Source organism: Centropristis striata, chromosome 13, assembly GCF_030273125.1.
Source record: "Centropristis striata isolate RG_2023a ecotype Rhode Island chromosome 13, C.striata_1.0, whole genome shotgun sequence".
NCBI lineage: Eukaryota > Metazoa > Chordata > Actinopteri > Perciformes > Serranidae > Centropristis > Centropristis striata.
The window spans coordinates 15,507,151-15,529,546 of NC_081529.1; the positions used below are offsets into that span (position 1 = coordinate 15,507,151).

A 22,396-nucleotide genomic window follows, 5' to 3' on the forward strand; every position below is an offset into this window, starting at 1 on the left:
TTTGCACTGTGGAGAGCTGCGGTCGCATGTATTCATACTTGGACAGAGGGCTGAGGAATGAGGACAAACAGCAGACGATAAAACCAGACACAACAATTATGTAATGGAGGGAAAAGTGTGTTTGGATTATTAGAAATGGGCAGTGAGATACCCTGAAACACTGTAGAAAGAAATATTTTCACCAGTTGCAACAGCCTGGGCTGGACTGCTCTCACTGGGGAAACCCTGTATGCCAACGAAATGAACATAAAAGAAATGCAAAATGGCCTATTTTAAAATTACCTAATGCGGTAACAGCGATAGTTCCCATTTTATTTAAAAAGCCAGAATGAAAAAGCAAAAGTGTCCTTTTGAATATAAATCTGGGGGTTCACAGTTGTCACGGGATCCGCTTTCTTTTTTTTTTTTGAAAATTATTTGTTTCTGTCTATGGCTCTTTATGCTTATTTCAACTGCAAGCTGCTAAAAGAAAGCAACTGAGAATGATGGCACAAGCAATGCAAGCACTTCCATATAATTTACACAGCACAATCTAAGAAGCGTTTAGTAATTGCTATACAGTGGTAGCTGTTCAGCAAATGTTGCAACCAAAACTTTAAGCTAGTTTTACTGGGAGTATGTTTACAGTGAGACAATGCGTTTGTGCTCAGATTCCTCGTCAAGTTTAAAGGACTGTCTGCTACAGAGTCAGAAATTTGCTCTATAACAAAGATAATTTGCAGCTTAGATGCTTCTCTCATTCAGTGTGGGTTTAGATTAAAATAAATCCCACTCTTTGTTTTTATGATGGAGTTAACTGAAGTGGTCTTGATGAGAGCACTTCAAACTGGAAAGGTCAGAGCAGTGATTCACCACCTCATCTCCCTTTGTTGGTTTTTCGACTTTGATTACAGAAAAATATGGAAACCCTTTAAGCCACTTTCTCCTCAGTAGGCGTCTTGAGTATGCTGCATTAAAGTTCAATAAATGCCAGATAAACAGTTGTATCTACTTGTGGAACATATTGACGGCACATGGTGATATTATTACGTGTGAGGATTATTGAACATTGTGAGGCATTGAGCAACACAGCCATACACTTCCTGTTCCATGGAGTCTTATTACCCAATCATAATCCAAACAATCATTAGAAAAAATACATTTTGCATTGAAGAGACTCCCAATCAGATTTCCATTTTTTGTGCTAAAAACAGGCAACACCTGGTTCCAAAACCAGCATTGGGCTGTCCTCTCCTACAGTCACCAATCATCTTTGGCTAAATCACACTGATTAAACGTGAAACGCCCCTTTGTTTGAACTTATTATAGACTGGGCCAAAATTACATTTCAGCTTCTATACTTTGGTGAGTCTCATTATTAAGACTTCTCTTCAAGCTGCTGTTATAGTCAAGTCAAGCTAGCGCACTCAAAGACAAGCGCAGCCACTATGTATGCATGGCGAAGGTTGCTGACAAAGATGACAAAGCAATGGCAAACACAAAGTGATCAGCATGATGGCAAAATTCAAATAAATGGTTATTTTTATTCATTTTCAACTTTAAGTGAACTAAAAAGAAAAGAAAAATCAAACCATGATGGTTTCATGTATCTACAAAAAAGAAAAGAAAGAAATAATAGAAGCAAAACTATTTCACATCCATGACTGCGTTCTTAAATCATTGGTTTTCAAAAAGGGAAAAGAAAAAAAATATTATCTTATTGTGAATCCATTTCATTTAAGGATGCCCTTGCACATATATCCACCTGTGCACCCAGTGTGTGTGGTATGTGCCGTTACCGTTTGACCGTGCAACTTGATCCCATCCCCCCCGCCCCCTCCCTTCCCCACCCCTCCCATCACACAGACATACACAGACCTCTGAAACAGGATGTACAAAAGCTTGTGTTTAGCATTAAACAGTGCAGGACCTTAACATAAACAGCTAAGGCTCCTCTTTCTTTCTCCCTCCCACCCTCCCCTCCTCCCATGCACCCAGGTTTGAAATTACATCACAGATGGGCAAGAACCCATCTCTACAAAATGACAGGAAAACAGAACAAAGGGTACAGGAGGAAGAAAAAAAACATACATACAGAATACAGTAATTCCCTCTGTATCATTCTCACTTTTTTTTATACACGCTCTCACACAAAAAAGTGCACGCAAACAGCCGAAGGAACAGTTAAAAATTGTTTTAGAGAGAGAAAAAACATGATTGAACCCTGGACACTTCTCTGCTTTGTTGCTGTTTGGTGACGAGGGAGAAACAAGTTTGGGAGGTAGAGGAAAAAAGAGTGTTGGGCAGACAGAGTGGTGGAAGGTTGTGGGAGGGGGATCCAGCGGCTGTTATTTCTTGGCCTTGGCCGACTTGGCTGAATTTCGCGGCGGGGTGACCGGCCTCCCAGATCCCATTCCTCCCCCGCCATAAGGATACAATTTTTTATCTGCTGGCTTCAGAATCTGTGAGAGAGATGCCGTCATTTAGTTTGATAATGTAGTGATGATAGCAGAAAACAAACTGACTTAATATTCATATTTAATAATTTATGAACATTTGAAGTAAAAAACAAACAAACAACAAAACTGAAAAACACATGTCATTCACTGGAATTCATTAAGGATCCTTACTGTGTCATTTTGGTATTTGATATTAATTAACATAACACATGCAGCAGATATATACAAATGTATTACATTACAAAATGAAAAGCACAAACACAGGCTCTGTTACACACCTGGAAGGAGCACATGAGTGTCTCATCCACACTCATCATGGCACCGGCGTTGTCGAATTCTCCACAGTAGTTTGGAGCAGAGAATAAGGTGACGAGTTGCCTCTTTGCAAAAAATTCATAACCATCTTCTACGACCTGAGGACAGAAATGAGACAGTCAACATAAGAGATTCAAATTTTTCACTAAAATAAGATGCTTTCTTACTCTGGAGCAGAAGCACATTATCTCAGCAAATTATCCCGTTTTTTTAAAGGTACAACTTCAGCTAGAGTCAAAACACAATGGTCATATATCAAGCAAACACTTTGAAACAAGAAAAAAAAATACATAGATGTAAGTGTTCCGTATTAGACTGCTTTAGTATATTATTAGGTGGTATTGATAATTATTAAGGCAAAAGAATGGCATTTATGCAAAATATTACATAAACTTTGCATGCAGCTTGATGCATTATCACATGAAGTACATGTAGAAACTGATCATTTCCTTTTCATCAACATAAACAACTAAAATTATGCATTGCACATAAGCAATGATAAGCTCAAGTGTTTAAGGATTTTCAGCTCCCGTAGGAAGCACTCCTGGTTGGATGTCAAACTGCATTTTTGGCTTGGTAACTGACTGTGCAATGAGTGAATTAAGCTGAATCAATTCTAATCCATTTCTTTCAGAAAAACAAAAAGAGGAGATATGCACGTCCCACAGCTGTAGCTGGCAGGAGAACAAGGCCTCCTGGCTAAACATTACCTGATGCGCCCTGCATATTAGGTCCATGTCGTGTTTGTGCAAAAATTTGGCCACCACATCTGCCCCGAATGTGAAGGAGACACCACGGTCATTTTCACCCCAGCCCAGCACATCTTTGTCTGGATCGGCCCACAGCAGGTCACACAACAAACCCTGGTCAGGCACGTCTGTGGGTCGCATTACTCTGCGGATCTGCTCCATAGACTGAAGATCAGGAGAGAGACCTGGAGAGAAATCATATACCCATCTTAGTCTTTTCATCTAATGCGTATCATCTATATGACATATAATATCTTATATAAACAACACCTACCTCCATGACAGCAGAAGATTTTCTCATCTACAATGGCAGCAACCGGTAAACAGTTGAAACAGTCTGTGAAGGTCTTCCACAGTTTAATGTTATACCGTCGCTTACCTACAAAGAAAAGAGGAGAGATGAGAACTTAATGCAACATCCAAGAGAGCAAATTGGACATTTTTTTCTGTTTAGTACTCTGCACTTACACTCATCATAAAAACCGTAGATTCGATTAATAGAGGCGCATTCATGGTTTCCACGCAGCAGGAAAAAATTCTCTGGATATTTGATCTTGTAGGCGAGTAGCAGGCAGATAGTCTCCAGTGACTGCTTCCCTCTGTCTACATAGTCACCCAGGAACAGGTAGTTGCTTTCTGGGGGGAAGCCTCCATATTCAAAGAGCCGAAGCAGATCATAGTACTGACCATGGACATCACCTGCAGGGGGCAGCAGAGGAGTGCAATCAACACTATGCTGTCATTGCTTCTAGGTGTAGCTGCTTAGCAACTGATACAACTGGCAATTACAGATGAGCAAACAGTCTCGTAAATCCTGACAAAGCGTCAGGTGATCATCTTCTCTTACATCAGAGTCAGTCTGTAGGGTAATCTCTTTATGACTCACTTGTCTTGATGCATTATTGAAACTAATTGAAACAACTACTACATAAAAACTCACCACAGATTTTGAGGGGAGCCTCTAGTTCAAGCAGGATTGGCTGGCTCAGGAAGATTTCACGGGACTTGAGGCAAAGGCCACGGATCTCACTCTCTGTCAGCTGGACATTCTTCCCTGGTCGAGAGCCCTTGACTGAAAAAAGGGAGATAAAAGGGACAGGCGTTTTTACGGGAGATAAAGTAACGCCACAAAGACACACCTCTGCTGAAAGTTGTAAGAAAGTCTGAATGAAGGAGGACACAAAGCACAGCAATGAAACGTGATCCACTGAGTTAAAGCCAGACCATCAGACTGGAAAGAAAACACCTCCCACAAGCCAAATGCTGGCAAATTCTGTTAGCAGTCTAGTCTAACAACCACTTCGGCAGGTAACCACATTTAGAGTTTGTATTATACACTGTACTCTATGTTTTTAGAAATAACAAGTTACTAACGCAGGATACATGCATCAAACCACAACAAAACAAGATTAGTCCATGCAGCTGCATCATCTGAGAAAACGTGAATGTGGAAACGAACATTGGCAGCCTCAAAGGCACGTCTGCTGCTTAGGTAGCAGGTCAAACTGAAGCAGAAAGCATGAAGCATGAAACCCACTCCCCCCCCTACATAGCTGCTGCAGAGACACATTATTAGGACTCTGTTAATATGCACTGTTAAGAAACAAAGCACGAGTACATGGGCTGTTATAACTGTTTCAAATAAAAAAAAGAATGCCAAAAATAAGTTATAATATTAAATTAAAGCAAATAGAAATTGTATTTATCATGTTATAATGAAAATGAAGACTACATTCCTTTTCTGACATGCTGCTACTTTCACCGATCCTATCTGAAGAATTCAGCAGGTTTATCAGGTCTCACATTGTCATGCTTTTTCACACGTACCACACACTCTTAATGAAGCCAAACACAGATCATGATAAAGACTTTAACAAGGAACCCAGTTTATTTTCTTGATAAATTATCTTAAAATCTCACGTGTTGTCATGGCTCAAGTGCTATAAAAGGTAGGAGTGAGATGAGAATGACAGCAACAGAAAAAAAATACCTCTTAAAAAACAAACAATCTCACAGACATTGTGGCAGAAACTCAGAGACATGCAACATCTTCCTGGTCTTATTAAATGGGTGATGGACTACCTTCATGGGAGACCCCTATATGCAAGGAATTCCAGGTCAGATAAGGTTCTGAGCAGCACCCGTCAGGATGAAATTAAGGAAAAGTCTTAATGTTTCTACTTTTAAATGTACTTGAGTATTAAGGTCAACTTTTTTATACATTTTAAATTTGATTTGAAGCATAACTTGTAGAAGATCAGGGGGGGCAAAGGAGACCCTTCCTTCAATAAGAATCACTGTTGACTCAGATGAAAAAACATTTCATGGGGATGGAATCATCTGTTATGCCTTTATAACTTGCTTGTGCAATGCCAGCCATGTTCCAGTGGTGTCAAATACAAGATCTACATTAATGTAATGGACAATTCTTGCACAACCACCAATCAGCATGGAAAAGGGTGGACATTTTCTGACTGAAAGACATTTAGTTTAATGCTTCTTCGTTTGAAAACAATGTACCGCTTGGAATCTGTGTTGTAAATTTTAAATTCTACAACTACTCTCAAGTCTTGCATTATTTGTATACTTGCGCATTTTAATTCACATTTTTAGGAAAATTATTAAATTCATGGGTGCTACAGGCATTCTCAAATGATTTATATCATAAATGCTGCTCGTAATTAAGATTAAAATATTTGTACATTGACATGCCAGCCGAAGGGTGCGTATGTGTCCCAGCGACTGTGTCTGCTGCGGCCTTCTGGAGTTTGGAGTCTGTTTTTTTTGTATCACTGAACGAATCAATCATACACTCATTCCTACATGTGCTGCCTGATGCCAAAGCAGATCCCAACACAAACTGTACAATCGTGCAAATGAGGAGTCTCATTCCCACGCAACAATTTTATCACAGCCTATAGGACAAGTAGTGTATGTAGAGTGAAAACAGACTTGCCTCCAACCCTCTCAGTGACAATTATTATGATGCTGGGTGTGAACAGAGCTCTCTTATACGTTTATGGGATTGATTAAACAGTTGTTAGGTGTTCACCAGTTTACAGCTGAATGACTTCGCCTTTAAATGCCAAACAATTAAAGTGACGCAAAACAAGGGTGAATGACAGCAGAACTATAGCTCTAGTCAAACTGCATTTGTTGCACAACATTAAGTCTGTAATTTTACTTCCTACTACTGGCAGAACTGCAAGCAAACTCAGATGAAAGCTTCTCACAAATGTCCTAATGAAAGCTGCCTGGTTAATACCGACATCCTAATTACTCATGCTACCTCCCCATCCCATAAACAAGATATTCAAGTTGAACTATAACAAAAAATACCACCACTTCTGCATAGTAACTATAAGAAGATACCTATCTTGTTTCAAAATCACGCTACTTCCTGCTCAAGAAACCAGTTCATAAACCAAAGTTTTAAAAACGATAAATAGAATTACACACAAACAAGGATTCAAGTTATATGTACAACAAACTGTTTCATTACACTCTGATGACTGATGATAATCCCAGAGTGTACGATAGAAACATTTGTGACTGATCAGACACTTTTCCAGTGATTCGCCGAGCAGCTCCCACTGTGACTATTCTTGATTTCATGTACCAAGGAAGGCACTTAAAGACAAACAACATCATTCTTACTTAACATAGAATTTCAGAAAAAATATGCTTGGGTTGGTTTTGAAATGGTGTCAGAGCTAGTTTTTTTATTCTTCTTCTTTAAAAAAAAAAAAAGAAAAAAAAAAAGGACAGAACAGGATACTTAACATACGGCTCTGTATATTTTTTTTTTATTTCTAGAATTGGTTGATATAACGTATAATAATGTTGAATATTGTTGAATATAGTTATTTGCAATACCCTTTCATGGTCTTTGTCACAGATTGCATCACAGAAAAAAAGCTGATAATTGCCATCCTAACATTTGGCTTGTATACACATGGAAATGGAGTTGCAGATCAAGTTTTTTTTTTGTCCAAGAGACAAACCATAACTTGAGGAAATCACAAATATCCTCTCCCTGTGAATTGCTGTTACAAGCAGAAAAGCTGACACTTAATTACAGATATATTTGAGTAAAATAGATTCAGTTTAATAGTGCTTGCAAAGCACTTTGAGAGAGAGAGAGAGAGAGAGAGAGTGGGTGAGAGTAGGACTCAACAAATGGATGCAAAATATCAGCACTATCCTGAAGCGGAAACTAAAAGCAACAGTGAAAAGTAGGTATAAATACTGCAGTGCTGCTTGTCACTTTAAACCTGGATTACAGAAGGCTAAGCCCTGACAGAGCTTACTCCAAAGTTAGCCACATAGCCAGTGGGCAACAGTGAGCTTATCATGAGGGGTACAGACAAAAGGCTTTCCACTACGTTGATCAGACGGCAGAAAACAAAGAGCTGGACCAGCACAACCGAAAAGCCATTGAGGTGCCGGGTGAGAGTGCTGGAGTCAACAGTTGGTTTGGTCCAGCACTCCTGACTCAGTGCTGGGTGTTCTGGCTGAGCTTATGTGATGTCACGGTTTCCAGACATGCCATTAGCAACACACACTCCTTGAGTTCACTTAGCTCTAGATCTTTGCAAGTAATCCAATTGAACCTGCTCATTATCCAAACACATTTAATTGGTTTGGTCTCGAAACTCAGTCAGCATGCATGAGAGTTACCTTGTTGTCTCCACAGGAGACTGAGCTGGTGTGGGCTATAATTTATCAATCTTTTGATGCAGCACCTGCTGTGAGACAAGTATTTTTCACTAGTCCTAAGGAGAGTAACCAACACAACAGTAATATTAACTAGCAAGTAGTTATTCTCAGCAATAAAACCACAAACAAACACAAAAAAAGGTCAAGTGAGTTACATAAGAGGATATAAATACTGCCACTATCAGGCTTGTTTGTCTTCCCCTGCGTTTGGCAGACAACCTTATCAAGACCCGAGCATAACAATCTTTGTACAAAACACAGCACAGCCAGCAGGGTCCACAGTCAAAGTCAAATTCCCAGTAGGCAATATGACTGTACATGCATATTTGTTAATGATCCCAATCACCTCCATCAGCTCAGCTAAGGCCGATCATGAAGGGCCTATATTTAAGAAGGTAAATAAACAGAGGGCTAAGGTCACATTTAGTAACAGTTTAAGTACTGGGGGCTTTTTCTGTACACAACATTCACAACCAAAATATCTTCTGATACCGTGACTAAAAGACACAATCACATTTTGCAGAAGCCACAAGACCCCTGACCAATGTACATGATGTTGTTCCTGTGACACAGTCAAAGAACTTTGTACACCAACAGATCCATAGGGGAAACACATAGTTGTACGTGTAAAGCGGGCGTTATTTCCGCACCCAGTGCACTTATCTTGCAAGAAAAACTACAGAGGTCACAACCTTATTTCTCGCGCTCTTCGAATGAACTGTGGTCTGGTTTGAAGAGATTTATGCTTCTGTTTGATGTTCTCAGGGCTCCTGTTACACAATCATCATGTGGATGTGAAGAGAAAACAGATCTGTTTTCTTTCACACACAAGCAACTCCAACCATAAAAAAAATATGTCTCCACACATTGTATACAGAGGTCATTAGAGCAATGGTTCGTGTCGGATTTGTAGAGCTGATACAAATTAGACACTCCATATCTGCGTAAAGAAGTCTCATGTCTCAGGGGTTTTTTTGCCAAACATTTTTCCCCAACTTAAATCACACACAGAAGTTGTTTGACAGTTGTAACATACTTTTATAACTATCCTAATATATGCTCTTTCTATTTTGGAGCACATAAGATAAAAATGAAATGTTGTGAGCAATTCAAATACTGCTTCAAAAACAACATTTGAGAAGCCAAGAAGGCCAAACAGCAGTTTCACACAGTATTACAGTGAGCTTGTGCCAATCAAAGCATCTTTGTTTGTACACCTCATTAACAAGTCACTCTGGGGAAGGTTGTGGCAGCAAATTGTAATCAGATCCTCTACTTCAAAACAGAAAGCACAACAACAGTGCACACATGTAACTGAGAAACTGAGAAGCTCTGGTGGGAAAATGAGGCAACAAATGGGATCGAGAAAAAAAAATATGATTACAAGATTGTTCTTACAGTAACAAAGTGTAAACATCAACAAGTGAAATCACTTGCTGTGTATTGCAAGTAGCCACCGTATTTTCATATTCTGAGCTGAAATACAAATAGGGAATCATCACACCCTCGATGGAGAAGCCAATACATTAATCAAAAGCCATAAACCCTAACACAGTAAAGTATAATTTGCTTTAAATGTGTGAAATTGGGTTTTTTTCTTGCTACTTCATCCTGTACTGTCACCCATTTCTTTCTGATTTACAGACAACACAGTAACATGTATTTCTAATGAAAACAGAAATGGATGGTTATAATAAAATGGCATCTAAAAAAATGATAATAATAACGTTACTAACGTTAGCTATACAGCCTGTAAAGAGCGGGGTTGTTGTAACTACAACCTCCCATCTAAATCCAACCATCGAGCCAGAGAGCACAGCAACCTTAAGTAGGCTACTACAACACACCGTGCCTATCTTTAGCTATAGCCGATTTACCTGGTATATATAATACACATTTTTCTACTATAAAGATATTCAATAATCTAAATGAGGCACATTGCTTCACAATAGGTTTTGTCCTTCTTACCTTCCAAGAGACGCTGAATTATAGAGTCGATGTTTAATTTGTCTGGCTCCGCCATTTTCTTTATTTTCTGACGTTCTCGGGCAGTCAAGACCTTGGTTTTCCGTGTTGCACCTTGGATATAAAGAATAGAGAGAAAACGGATACTGACATTTAATCGTATTATACATTTTGTAATCACATTGGTTGTCTAATGAGTGGCTTGTAGTAGCTAATCGAGAAATGTTAGCAGACTAAAACAATGAATGAGTTCATGCGAGCTGGAGCTAAGCGAGCTAGCAAGGCAGTCGCTAGCTACATAGCTAAACTGAGCGGTCGGTAGGCTAACGTTAGCTGTGTAATACAACTTGTACTCAGATAAAATGTTCCCGAACCTTGTTCTCGGTTTAGCGGCGGTCCTCCTGGGGGGGGGGGAGGGTAATGTGTGAATATTTATCCTCTGAGCTCAATCTTGGCCCCTTTCCTTCGGTTTGTCCGGTTCCCTTCACTCTTCCCCCAGGAACTTTAAAAGAGGGCCGTGTCTACCGAAGTGTCTACGGTAACGTAGGAGGCCGAATCAAACCGAGCTCCGCACGCGTTTCTCGAAATATGATTGGTCCAGTCTTCAATTTAGAACCCGATTTCTCGCATTTGATTGGACGCGCGTTGGGTCCGTCATAACCGCCTCCCCCAGCCGTTTACAATAGCATCAATGGAGATAGGAGTGAGAGCTTAAGGTGCGCCACCGTGTGTTTACAAATGGAATTGCAGTGTAAAACCTAAACCTTTTTTTTAAAAGTACTATAACAGCTCTGTCATATTAAACACCTTTCGGAGGCTTATAGTTTTCACCAGAGGGTGAACTTTACAGGGGGGCACAGGAGATATGCCCCTCCCCTCTCTTTCTAAATCCTTTTCCCAGCTGCTTTCATTCAGTATTATTTTTGCATACTTTCTTTCATATTTAAATGGAGGGTGGGGGACTTAAAGTAAACATATTTTTAAAAGATGTCCGTGTGGAATGGCAGCTTTAAAAAAAGAAACTTGTTTCATGATAAATACACATATTGACATTCATATTGCTTTGAAGTGTAGGCCAGATATATGACAACCATCCATTTCATGAAGGGAACATATCAAAATTAAAAGCAAAAAGAAAACATCATCATATTTTTTCTACCTCAGGTAGGGAATTTTAAAAAAAAGCCCTTTTGAGGATTTTTTGCCTGTACTACCCTTTGAAATAAACTTCAACTTACTTATCATATGTATGAATTAAGCACATTTTGCTGGAATCACTGGAAACTTTGGGATCTTGACTAAAATAAAGTTAAGCTTCTGTGGGACTGAGAGGTAAATTTTGACAAAATCAGTGGATTTATAATAATAATAATAATAATAATAATAATAACTAGAAAATTTCCTCTGGGGAAATTCTGAAAGGGCCACAGGGGCTACTGCCAGTGTGTACACTATGATGAGATTCTTCAGAGATTTCAAACAATTAATACTAGTAATGTTATGATACGATATTATATACAAGGAGCACACCTACAACAAGCATTCCTTTTCAAGTATTTATTTATACAGCAACCTATGCCCTTTAACCTCAAAATGTGTGTGTGTGTGTGTGTGTGTGTGTGTGTGTGTGTGTGTATGCGTGCGTGTGTGTGTGTGTGTTTGAAGCATGTGTATCTGGAAGATTGTGCGCGTTTACGCGCATGTGTGTCTGCATGTATTCCTCCAACTGATGCCAACCTGATGCTGCACATACTGCATGCTCATCTTCAGGTCATGTTGTGGAAGGCTGCAGGTCAGAGAGAGCCTCCTGCATAGGCCCGAGACACCACAAAGTTTCGGGGGGAGGTTGCTAATGAAGGGGCTGTCATACCCGTTCTTGCCATCCAGGCAGTGGCTCCAGTAAATCTACCTGATGACACCAGCTGTAGCTGCAGCACATTGAAGGCCTGCAGCAAACTGCAGCTGCCATGCTGCAAGTCTCAGTTGCACTGACTACTGCAAGTGTGAAAGGGGTGAGGTCCGCTGCTGCAACCCATTCACAATACATACAAATAAAGACCAAGAAGATGATGAGACTGAAGGGAATGAGGAAAGAAATGATGGATATGGTGAAGTCTATTGAGTGGGAAGTGTGTCGTTGTTGTTAAATATATGTGTGTGTGCGTTTGCATACTATATATAGTTATTTTACAGCATGTGTGTGTGTGTGTGTGCGCGCATGCTGTTTGCAGTTCTTGTATATAGTTATTGTGTGTGTCTGTGTGCATGCTGTATAAAGTTCTGTCTTTTGCTGTATGTAGTTCTTGTGGGTTTGTGTGTATGTGCATGCTGTATAAAGTTATTTTGCATGTTGTATATAATTCTTGTATATAGTTATTGTGCATTTGTGTACGTATGCATGCTGGATATAGTTATTTTGCATATTGTATATAGTTCTTGTACATAGTTCTAGTGGGTTTGTGTGTGTGTGTGTGTGTGTGTGTGTGTGTGTGTGTGCATGCTGTTATATAGTTATTTTGCATGGGGCACTTCATTTCTTAATCCGTCCGTCCATAGGTCAACACTGCCTCCTGACCAGGTTCGCTGAAGGTTTTCACCAACTCAGACTCAACTCAGACCCCCAAGTATACATGTTTACCCTTGGAAAAAATATTTTGAGCATGACTTCATCAAACGATCTGATTTTGTCTGTATGCAAATGAGTGCATATTTGATGAGTTATGGCCTCATTTGCATATGTAAACATTAAAATACAAAAAACATGAAATACATTTTTTTCTCATCTCAACATAAGTAATCAACCAAGTTAAATTCCATCCATTAGACCTATAGATGACATTTCTGCAATAAAACTTTAGGGTACTCAACATTTCTGGGTTCAAGAAATTACGACTAGACTATAATAAGATAAGATAAGATAAGATAAGATAAGATAAGATAAAGTAAGATAGAACAATAAACAAATATAAAAAAATATTAACACTTTAAAGAATATGAAATATAAAACTAGAAAATGTCCTCTGGGGAAATTCTGAAAGGGCCACGAGGGCTACTGCCGGTGTGTGTACATTACATTACATTACATTACATGTCATTTAGCTCACGCTTTTGTCCAAATCGACTTACAATAAGTGCATTCAACCTGATGGTACTAGACATAGACCACAGGAATCAAGTAAGTACATAACTTTAAGAGCCAACTGTCATCGCTACAGGAGTGCTATATGTTAAAGAAGAAAAGAAGAGAAGAAGAGAAAAGAAGAAGAGCATTTAAAAAAAAAAATATATATATATATATATATATATATATATGTGTGTGTTAGGTGACCATGACTTAACTGAGGTATTGTTGGAAAAGGTAGGTCTTCAGCCTGCGGCGGAAGATGTACAGGCTGTCTGAGGTCCTGATGTCGGTGGGGAGCTCGTAGCGGAGTACGCCAGAGCTAGAGTCTTGAAGCGTATCCGCGCAGCCACCGGTAGCCAATGAAGGGAGCGGAGGGGGTGTTGTGTGTGTACATTATGATGAGATTCTTCAGAGATTTCAAACAATAAATACTAGTAATGTTATAATACCATATAATATACAAGGAGCACACTTACAACAAGCATTCCTTCTCAAGTATTTATTTATACAGCAACCTATGCCCTTTAACCTCAAAATGTGTGTGCGTGTTTGTGTGTGTGTGTGTGTGTGTGTGTGTGTGTGTGTGTGTTTGTGTGTGAAACATGTGTATCTGGAGGAGTGTGTGCGCTTACATGCGCAGTTGTATGAGGGGCATTTTATGCCAGCACACTATACTAAAACGCATGTACAGCGCCTATGCGATGACATCAAACGTCTAACGTGCGCGTGTAAATTCCATTCACTTTCAATGGACAGACAGGCGTAACGTAGGCGTCACGCAGACGCTGTACACGCGTTGTTGCGCATACGCCTACGTGACGGCTGCGTGACAGGTGAACTACGCCTCAAATACGTGACATGAAGACCCGCGTGACTGTTAAGTACAATTCTACATTGGCGTACAAACACGCGTATTGCCAGTACACCAGATAACATGGGTGACGGGTGAAAAGTGCCACTAGCGAAGGTAGCGGACGCCTGTGTGTGTGTGTAACGTGTGTACGCCTATAACAGTTCAGCTGTTACACAGAGTATATGGTATTGTTTATAAGAAAGCAGAACTTATAGATGAACTCCAAGCCCCCACAGAGCTGTCAGGATATTTCTATTATTTTCAGGCCCATTTTTATTTTCTTGTTAACGAAATCTCTCTCTCTCTAAAAGGGATAATTAAAATAATTTCAGCTACTTAAAAAATAGTAATAGTAAAGTGCGACGCTCACAGCCAGTTCCCAGCTTCGAGCGCGGACATACAGTTCATTACGCACCAGCTGTAATTAGGTAGGTTTACCTGCCTGCAGATGCTGTAATCGCTGTCACCCCTGAATATTAAGTAGCCATGTGGACCTATCTAATGAATATTCAGTAGCCATGTGGACAGCAGTCCACAATATGATTCCATCGGACCTTATATCTACACTGTTTAACCCAATTCGGCACTTATGCACAGATCCATTATGTTTTACAGATATTTGTAGTTAGCTAATAAGGTAAAACATTTAGTTTAAGCTGCATTTTGCTGACTTTCATTCCTAAAACAGGCTAATTAAGCCTCCGGTTTTGGCCGGAAAAACGTTAAGTTTATCTGGTATGTACGAGATAGTCTTTCTCTTCATCTATAAGTTATGCTTTCTTATAAACAATACCATATGAAGCTGAGACTGTGTGTCAGTGGCGAAGGCAGAAATAATAAAACACTGCCTATATAACACAAGCTCTCCCAACAGAGCTCTATAAAGGCTGTACACAATACAACAGTAAAGACAAAACATGCGTATCGGCTCTATCGTACGGCACAATAAATCATTTTATTGCACAAAGTGCCGACTACAGATGAACCCAAACAGTAGATAAGGTGTTAAGGAACAGCACAACATCAGACAGAATCCTCACATGAACGGCGATTGGTGTTTCAGTACCACGGACAGCTCATGCTTAACAGAACATGCGCATAGCCTACGGTAACAAGTTAGTGTGGAAACCATTAAGGACACAACACCGGCCTTTAATCTTTCTGTTGTCTCACACCAGTGTTTACTTGTACTGTTTAAGGTTGAGCCGCCAGCCGTTGTGAGAAATAAAGCACGACGCGGTGCGAGCCGCAAATATAACGACCACCCGTCAACGAAGAGTTCCAGGGTGGTCACAAGGGCCGAGTTACAAATGCAATTATACATTTATTTCCTTTCTTACATACTTGTTTATATTTTTTGTAACAAAATATGTTTTTATCAAACTATGATGGCGAATTTTGAGTTTAACAGCCGCTTCGCTTCACAATTAAAGCAATCCATGTTTTACCAAGACAGACTTATTACACAGTTTAGGCTGTTTCAGTCTACCTAAATGCAATTTAAGTACACGACTCGGCTGATGCTTAATGAACTGTATGTCCAAGCGCATAAAATTACTCAAGAAGCATCCTTATTCATTGGACAGGTCCGCATGGCTACTTAATATTCAATTTGTACATTACAGCTGATGCGTAATGAACTGTATGTCCAAGAGCGAACTGGGAACTGGCTGTGAGCGTCGCACTTTACTATTACTATTTTTAAGTAGCTGAAATTATTTTAATTATCCCTTTCACCCTTGCTATCATTAAATATCATCAAGAAAATAAAAACGGGCCTGAAAATGATAGAAATATCCTGACAGCTCTGTTGGGGCTTGGAGTTCATCTATAAATTCTGCTTTCACAATCCCGTATGAAGCTGAGACTCTGTGTAACAGCTGAACTGTTATAGGCGTACACGCGTTACACACACACACACACACACACAGGCGTCCTCTACGTTCGCTGGTGGCACTTTTCACCCGTCACCCATGTTATCTGGTGTACTCGCAATATGCGTGTCTGTAAGCACGCCTATTAATCAGACTTTATGCTGGCACAGGCGACGCGTTTTAGGCGTTTAAGTATAGTGTGCTGGCATAAAATACCCCTGATACAGTTGTGTGTGTAACAAAAATCACATAAAGTTACCTGTGTGTGTGTGTGTGTGTGTGTGTGTGTGTGTGTGTGTGTGTGTGTGTGCGTGTGTGTGTGTTTGAAGCATGTGTATCTTGAGGAGTGTGCGACGTGCTTACGCGCATGTGTGTGTGTGTATCTGTAACTGTAATCACATCAAAGGATCAAAGGCAATCAGAGTAGAGCAATCAACAGAATTAACTGCCACCAACTGCCAATGTTCCAAAACAGAGGTGGACAGACTGGAATTTCTGGCCTCGAACAGAAAGCATTTTTGGCAAAACCATAATACCTATTATTGAAGTGACTTCACTTTGAGTGTCCTGAGTTCTTCCTGAACGGCTACATATGTTTGTTTGTTTTAAGAAAAATGAAAAAATAGCTTTGTTAGAGCGATCTAAAAAAAACTGTTACATCTCCCTTTTTCAGAAATCTTCCTGCGTTTTTAATATGGGAGCCAATGAGGCTGTTGGTGCGTGTTGGTGGCGCATCTGTGCGTCCTATGCCCAAACTATAACTCTGACAGCTTTACGAGGCCTGGAGCGCAGTTTTCAAATTAATTTTTTGACAATTTTTTCTCTCCCTCTTCACTCTGGCGATGATGTCACACACTGTAACACGAACATTCCATGCAATACACACCCATTATAATCTTCTCCAAATCTCCAAAAATGATCATGGTCATTGAACAGGGATTGATAAAAAACTATATGACCTATCCAAACGTGGATTAATACACCGATACACAAGACTTGTGTCTACTGTTTAAAGTTTAAGGAGAAGTAGACGTTTAAAAATCTCCAATTATTGTTCTTTTTCACTCATTTTTTTTCAGCCGTCCCATTCTCTTCAATGAGAATTTTTTGGGCATTTTACATCTTACTTACTTATGTTGCGAAAAATTTGTATTCCGTAGAGAAAAGTAATAGCACACCGATCCCGATCAAACCGGACGTTTTGATATATAATTTGTCCTGCAACTCCGCGATTGCCCCGTGGCCCTAATTAGGAACAATATATACAATATAGACAGATTCAACAGTTGGAAATTGCACGATATATTTATTGTATATTATCGAAATATTTATATTGCACAGTGATAATGACCTGATTGAGGTATTGAAGTTATTGATATTGCACTGTTTGTGTACATTATAGTGCAGTTATTGTCAGTTTGGGTGTGTGTGGTCTACTAGGAGCAATGCAGGAAGGAAGTACCTGAGATGTCGCTCCTTCACTCACTTTGGGTTTCTCTGGTGCTTTAAGAGCAATAGACTACTTCACCCGAAGTGTGTGAAGAAACAACATCTCAGGTCCTTCCTTCCTGCAGCAGTCAGGCTGTAAAGATCATGTACAGCATCTCTTAATATACATGTAATGTCCATCACTGAACCGAAGTGAACTGAAAAATAAATCTAAATAGGTCTGTACATTATACAAACCCAAACTATAGGTTTGTGTGTTTCACTGTATGTGTCAATAAAAATGTATTTCTTTCACAACATTCCTTTTTATTTCCTCATTTTCTTTCCATCCATGAAACCCCACTTGCGCAAAAATTCCTCAACCCACTCTGTCTCGGTTTCCTAAATTAGTCTCCTCACATTCGTCATCACAGTTTCGACAGAGGTAGGTGTAACGGGGATGATCTCTGTGCAGGTATGGAAGCCTGGGCGGTATCTATTTGTTTGGACGGGGAGCACAGAGAGAGAAATCTGCAGGCCTCCAGATGACTCAGTCTTCTTTTTCTTTCTTGACAACCTATGATGGTCACAATATTATGAGTCACTCAGAATCATCTCTAAAATCACAACAACCTCTCTGTACAGTTTGAAATCAATTCTGAACAAGGGTGCTATAACATCACAACATTTTTCTTTATCCTGTAAACTCTGAGATTTATCTACAGTAGCGTGTTGGGTAATAAATCCTCTGAGCTCCATAGGTCTAAAGGTGGAAAAAGAGAGGGAAACATACGTATAGGACAAGTCCAGTCAGGTCTTGAGGTCCTTCCCTCCCCTGTTGGAGCAGAACCCCTCCCTAAACCTCACATTCCTCTACAAATATGCCATCCTACCCCACAGTCTCTGCACAACACTTATACATCAGAAAACAACATCTTCAAAACAACGCACAAGCAGGACGAGAAGAAGAATCACAAGAAAGTTCTTTTTTTTAAATTTTCCTGTCAAGTTTGGAGGACTCAGAATAAAAGGTAGGCATCTTTATGCATCTACTTTTATTCAGATGGACATCCTTTGCTTTGAAAAGAGATTCCGCAAAAGCTTGAAATGACAAAGAATACATTTTAATATATTTTTATGGGCACTGACAAAAGGTGTGGAAGGTGAAAATAACCAGCTGTGTGAGAGGGAAAAAGGCTCAGCAGCTTCTTTGGGATTTTGGCAAAAACTGTTTTGTTTTTGTCCTGTTTTGAGGGAGACTTCACATGCGTCACGAAAGCATAAAAAAATAGTAATGTTGAGGGGGGAAAAAAAGGATTTTCAGAAATAGGAACACAAATATCAGATTTATAATCCAGTGACCCACATTAAATTAGTTTCAGTGTTCAATCTGCTGTGAAAGTTTGTGATCTGGGTCGCATATGCTTTTTATTTTAGTCCTGGTCTAAATACAGCCCAGTTATCGGCTCTCCTTAATTTTTCATTAGGAAGGTTTAATGGTCAGCTGTAGGTTTATTATTAGACATTTTTTAATTGAAATTAGCAACAAAATGTGCACAGCAATTGAATTGTCTGTATGGAGGGAGAACAAAGGAAAGCCCCTTGCTTGTCAAACATTTTTTTTAAATATTATACATATATGTGTGTGTGTGTGTGTGTGTGTGTGTGTGTGTGTGTGTGTGTGTGTGTGTGTGTATAATAAAAAACATATGTCTAAAGAAAATATAGGCATTTTAATTTAGTTATTTCGGGTTTAGCAAAAATATTCATGTAAAATGTTTTTATTTTTCCATTGTCAAAACATACCATTTATTTAAAATAAATAGCAATTAAGAGTTAAAACATTTAATGCGATATTTTTAATGAATTAAAGATCCTCTGATCGAAAGTACTGCAACACTTTTCATGTACCGCTCATAGTTAACCTGCCATGTGTCGGTGCGTTTTACTCAGATTTTTTTGACTCAGACTTTAATTTTCATCTGTATAAAGGTGAATCATAAAATCACCTAAAAATAAACAAGAAGGGAAGTTTTTCGGAGTAAGAAGTTGTGAGGGAGTGGCTCAGCCAGGCCTGGGTGGGGATCCAGGAGGCCGGGGCCTGTCGGGACATGAGTTTGTTTAAAACGTAGCCTTAAGCAACATAATCCTGTGAAGGCCTGTTAGAGGGAACGGGTGTTTGTCTGAGTGTTTTCAGCTTTGAGATCGCAGTACAACAGTAACACCACAGTAACACCACAGTAACAAGAGATGAATGGCTCTTACATCTTTGATCAGTACAGGACATTCAACAACTCCTCCTCTCTGCCCAAACTAGGGAAACATGAGGAGCTGTAAAGTTAATGATATATATATATATGATGAACAAAATTCTTGACATGAAATTGGAAAACAGGGGAAAATCTGAAATCTTAGGCGAGATAATTAAAATCCAAAGGCAAAACCAACAAAAGGAAGAAGACAACGTAAAGATTGCAGATTGAGTATTTAAACTATAACAGTCACCTTCATGCCTCTGTTTTCTCTCTCCTTCTTGTCCTCTAACAGAATGGGATCTGCTGGAGTTCAGATAGTGTGTGTGGCCCTCGGGGTGCTCGGCCTGGTCGGGGCCATTGTATGCTGCGCTGTCCCACGCTGGAGGGTGTCCTCCTTCACAGGAGACAACATTGTGACTGCACAGGTAATAAAAAAATGTCGTTGTGAATGGGAAGAGAATTTGCAGGTATGACAGAAAGGTTAAACCAACATTTGAAGCCCAATATACAGTGGGTTCTTCTGACTTTCCTGGAAGTACAGTATATTTAATCTAATGAATAAAATGTTCACATCGGATAAAAAGCCTGCTATCTTAATACAGAGATGAACACTACACAACAACTAAATCTAAGATGATAATGATTTCAGATGCTGTTAGCTTACAATAAGAAAAAGCTGATCACTTACTCTCTCTGTATAAAATAAAAGGATTGCACACAATGGGTTGTAGTGCTAAGCATGCTTTTAAACTTTTACTTTGATTGTTGTATATTAAATCATGAATATTGAAAGAGCTATAACAGTACATTTTATGAGCTCATCACGTTTTGTGTGAAAAATCAGAATCTGTGAAAGAGTTAGATAAATGTAAAGTAAATAAAAAGTTCAACTTGGATTGTTGTTGAGTAGAAGTATAAAGTAGCAAGAACTGGAAAAACACAGATTAAATTAATAATCTTGTAGAGTTTCATTTTAATAAATGTCAATCAAGTCACTATGCAATGCTGAATGAGGCAACATGCATTTGCAGTATTAAGAATTAAATCCATCTGTGGTAAGATTCCTGGGAAAAGTTATGCAATTTTGTTTATTTATTTGTGCATTGCAATGTGCGTAGGTAAATCAAATTTTTATCTGCATCGACACTTAATCACATCTCATCTGGTATTATTTATTTAATGTCAAACTCTCTTTTCCTAAGACTATGGTTTTCTTTCTTAACTTAAGGGAGCATTTATGAAACTGTGATGGTTTCGAAATGTTAACCACGTGTTTAAAACTGCGACCATTACATGTACATAGCTATGGTACATAGACATAGTGATTTTCTGCTACTGCTAGGGATTCTAGGGGAGGAACAAACAGTGGATGTGATCGTATGGTCTGGATTTATTGTTTGCCATTACAGTTTACTGCCACAGGTGCCGCCAAAGACAACAAAACAGAGTACTGAGTACTGTACTGAGCTACATTGGACATGAATGATGTGTGAAATGAATGACCACTGTTCTTTTTGTCTGTGTGTATGTGAGTAGAGCAGTCAGGAGGGCCTGTGGACTGAATGCGTGGTGCAGAGTACCGGCCAGCAGCAGTGCAAGAACTACGACTCCCTGCTGGTGCTGCCCTCTGATCTGCAGGCCTCCCGCGCTTTGACCATCATCAGCTGCATGTTAGCCGCCCTCAGCCTACTCATTCTGTTCTGCGGAGCCAACTTCACCACCTGTGTACAGAACGAAGACGCCAAGCCCAAGATCACCTTGGTATCAGGGGTGGGCATGATACTGGCCGGCCTCTTGGTGCTCATCGCCGTCAGCTGGTCCGCCCACATTACTGTCCGAGAGTTCAACAACCCCCTGGTGCATGCTTCTCAGAAGAGGGAGCTGGGAATGTGTATCTTTATTGGCTGGGCTGCCGGTTTGCTGCTCATTCTGGGTGGAGGTCTTCTCTGCTGCTTCAGCAGGCCCCAGTTCGGCAGTGGTGGTGGTGGAACCGCCAAGTATTACAGCAACAGCGCCGCTTCCGCCCCTAATAAAAATTACGTGTAGTGGCTTTACGAAGGGGACTGGTGCTCGACAGGAGGGGAGGGGGATTCAGTTGGGGAATGACTGGAGAGCAACACAGTAGCTTACACCTGGGGGATGGTTCATGAAAAAGTCTCTGTAAATACTGAATTCTGACAATACCTGTAACTTTTTTCTATCATTTCATAGTTATTCTGGTGATGTTAGTGATACTAGGTGCTGGGTTATAAGCTATTTGGAAGTAAACAGAAAATAAATGGTTTAGATTCTGCGCATTACACAAGTTTTGTGATTTTAGAATTAGAATTAATTTTATTTGGGTTGCTGCTTTGACACATTATAAACTATATTTTGTAGCTGCTTTTTTTCTTGAAATGTTTGACTTCAAAAGAACCAGAATTCAAGATTAGAAAATGTGAAAGACGCCTTAAAAAGTGCATTTTGAGAAGAAAATTATTTGATAATCTAAGCTCTAAACTCAACACTAAAGTATAAAATCACCACTAGTGCGTCATATTTTACTTAAAGTTTGGATCAGTCATTCTGTCTGTACTGCATGTTTTATAACTTGTTTGCTTCTCATCAATATTTGTTGTTTTTATTATAAACAGTCAGAGGAAGCGACTCTTTAACCAAAGGCATCTCAGTCAGCCT

At 39.5% G+C, this 22,396-nt stretch overlaps 2 protein-coding genes across 2 annotated transcripts; one reads left to right on the top strand and one right to left on the bottom strand.

Annotated features, from left to right (window-relative positions):
* Positions 1 to 1,503: 1,503 nt before the first annotated feature.
* Positions 1,504 to 10,711, bottom strand: ppp1caa (protein phosphatase 1, catalytic subunit, alpha isozyme a). The gene is made up of 8 exons (XM_059347894.1): positions 10,561 to 10,711; positions 10,190 to 10,300; positions 4,443 to 4,574; positions 3,971 to 4,201; positions 3,777 to 3,881; positions 3,464 to 3,687; positions 2,717 to 2,851; positions 1,504 to 2,441 (listed from the first exon to the last, which is right to left on the bottom strand). Exons 2-8 carry the CDS (start codon positions 10,242 to 10,244, stop codon positions 2,328 to 2,330), a joined length of 996 nt encoding a protein of 331 aa, XP_059203877.1. The 5' UTR covers positions 10,245 to 10,300; positions 10,561 to 10,711; the 3' UTR covers positions 1,504 to 2,327.
* Positions 10,712 to 18,449: 7,738 nt separating this feature from the next.
* Positions 18,450 to 21,766, top strand: cldni (claudin i). The gene is made up of 3 exons (XM_059347783.1): positions 18,450 to 18,496; positions 20,013 to 20,145; positions 21,257 to 21,766. The coding sequence occupies exons 2-3, from the start codon at positions 20,014 to 20,016 to the stop codon at positions 21,764 to 21,766; spliced, it is 642 nt and encodes a 213-aa protein (XP_059203766.1). The 5' UTR covers positions 18,450 to 18,496; position 20,013.
* Positions 21,767 to 22,396: the final 630 nt, after the last annotated feature.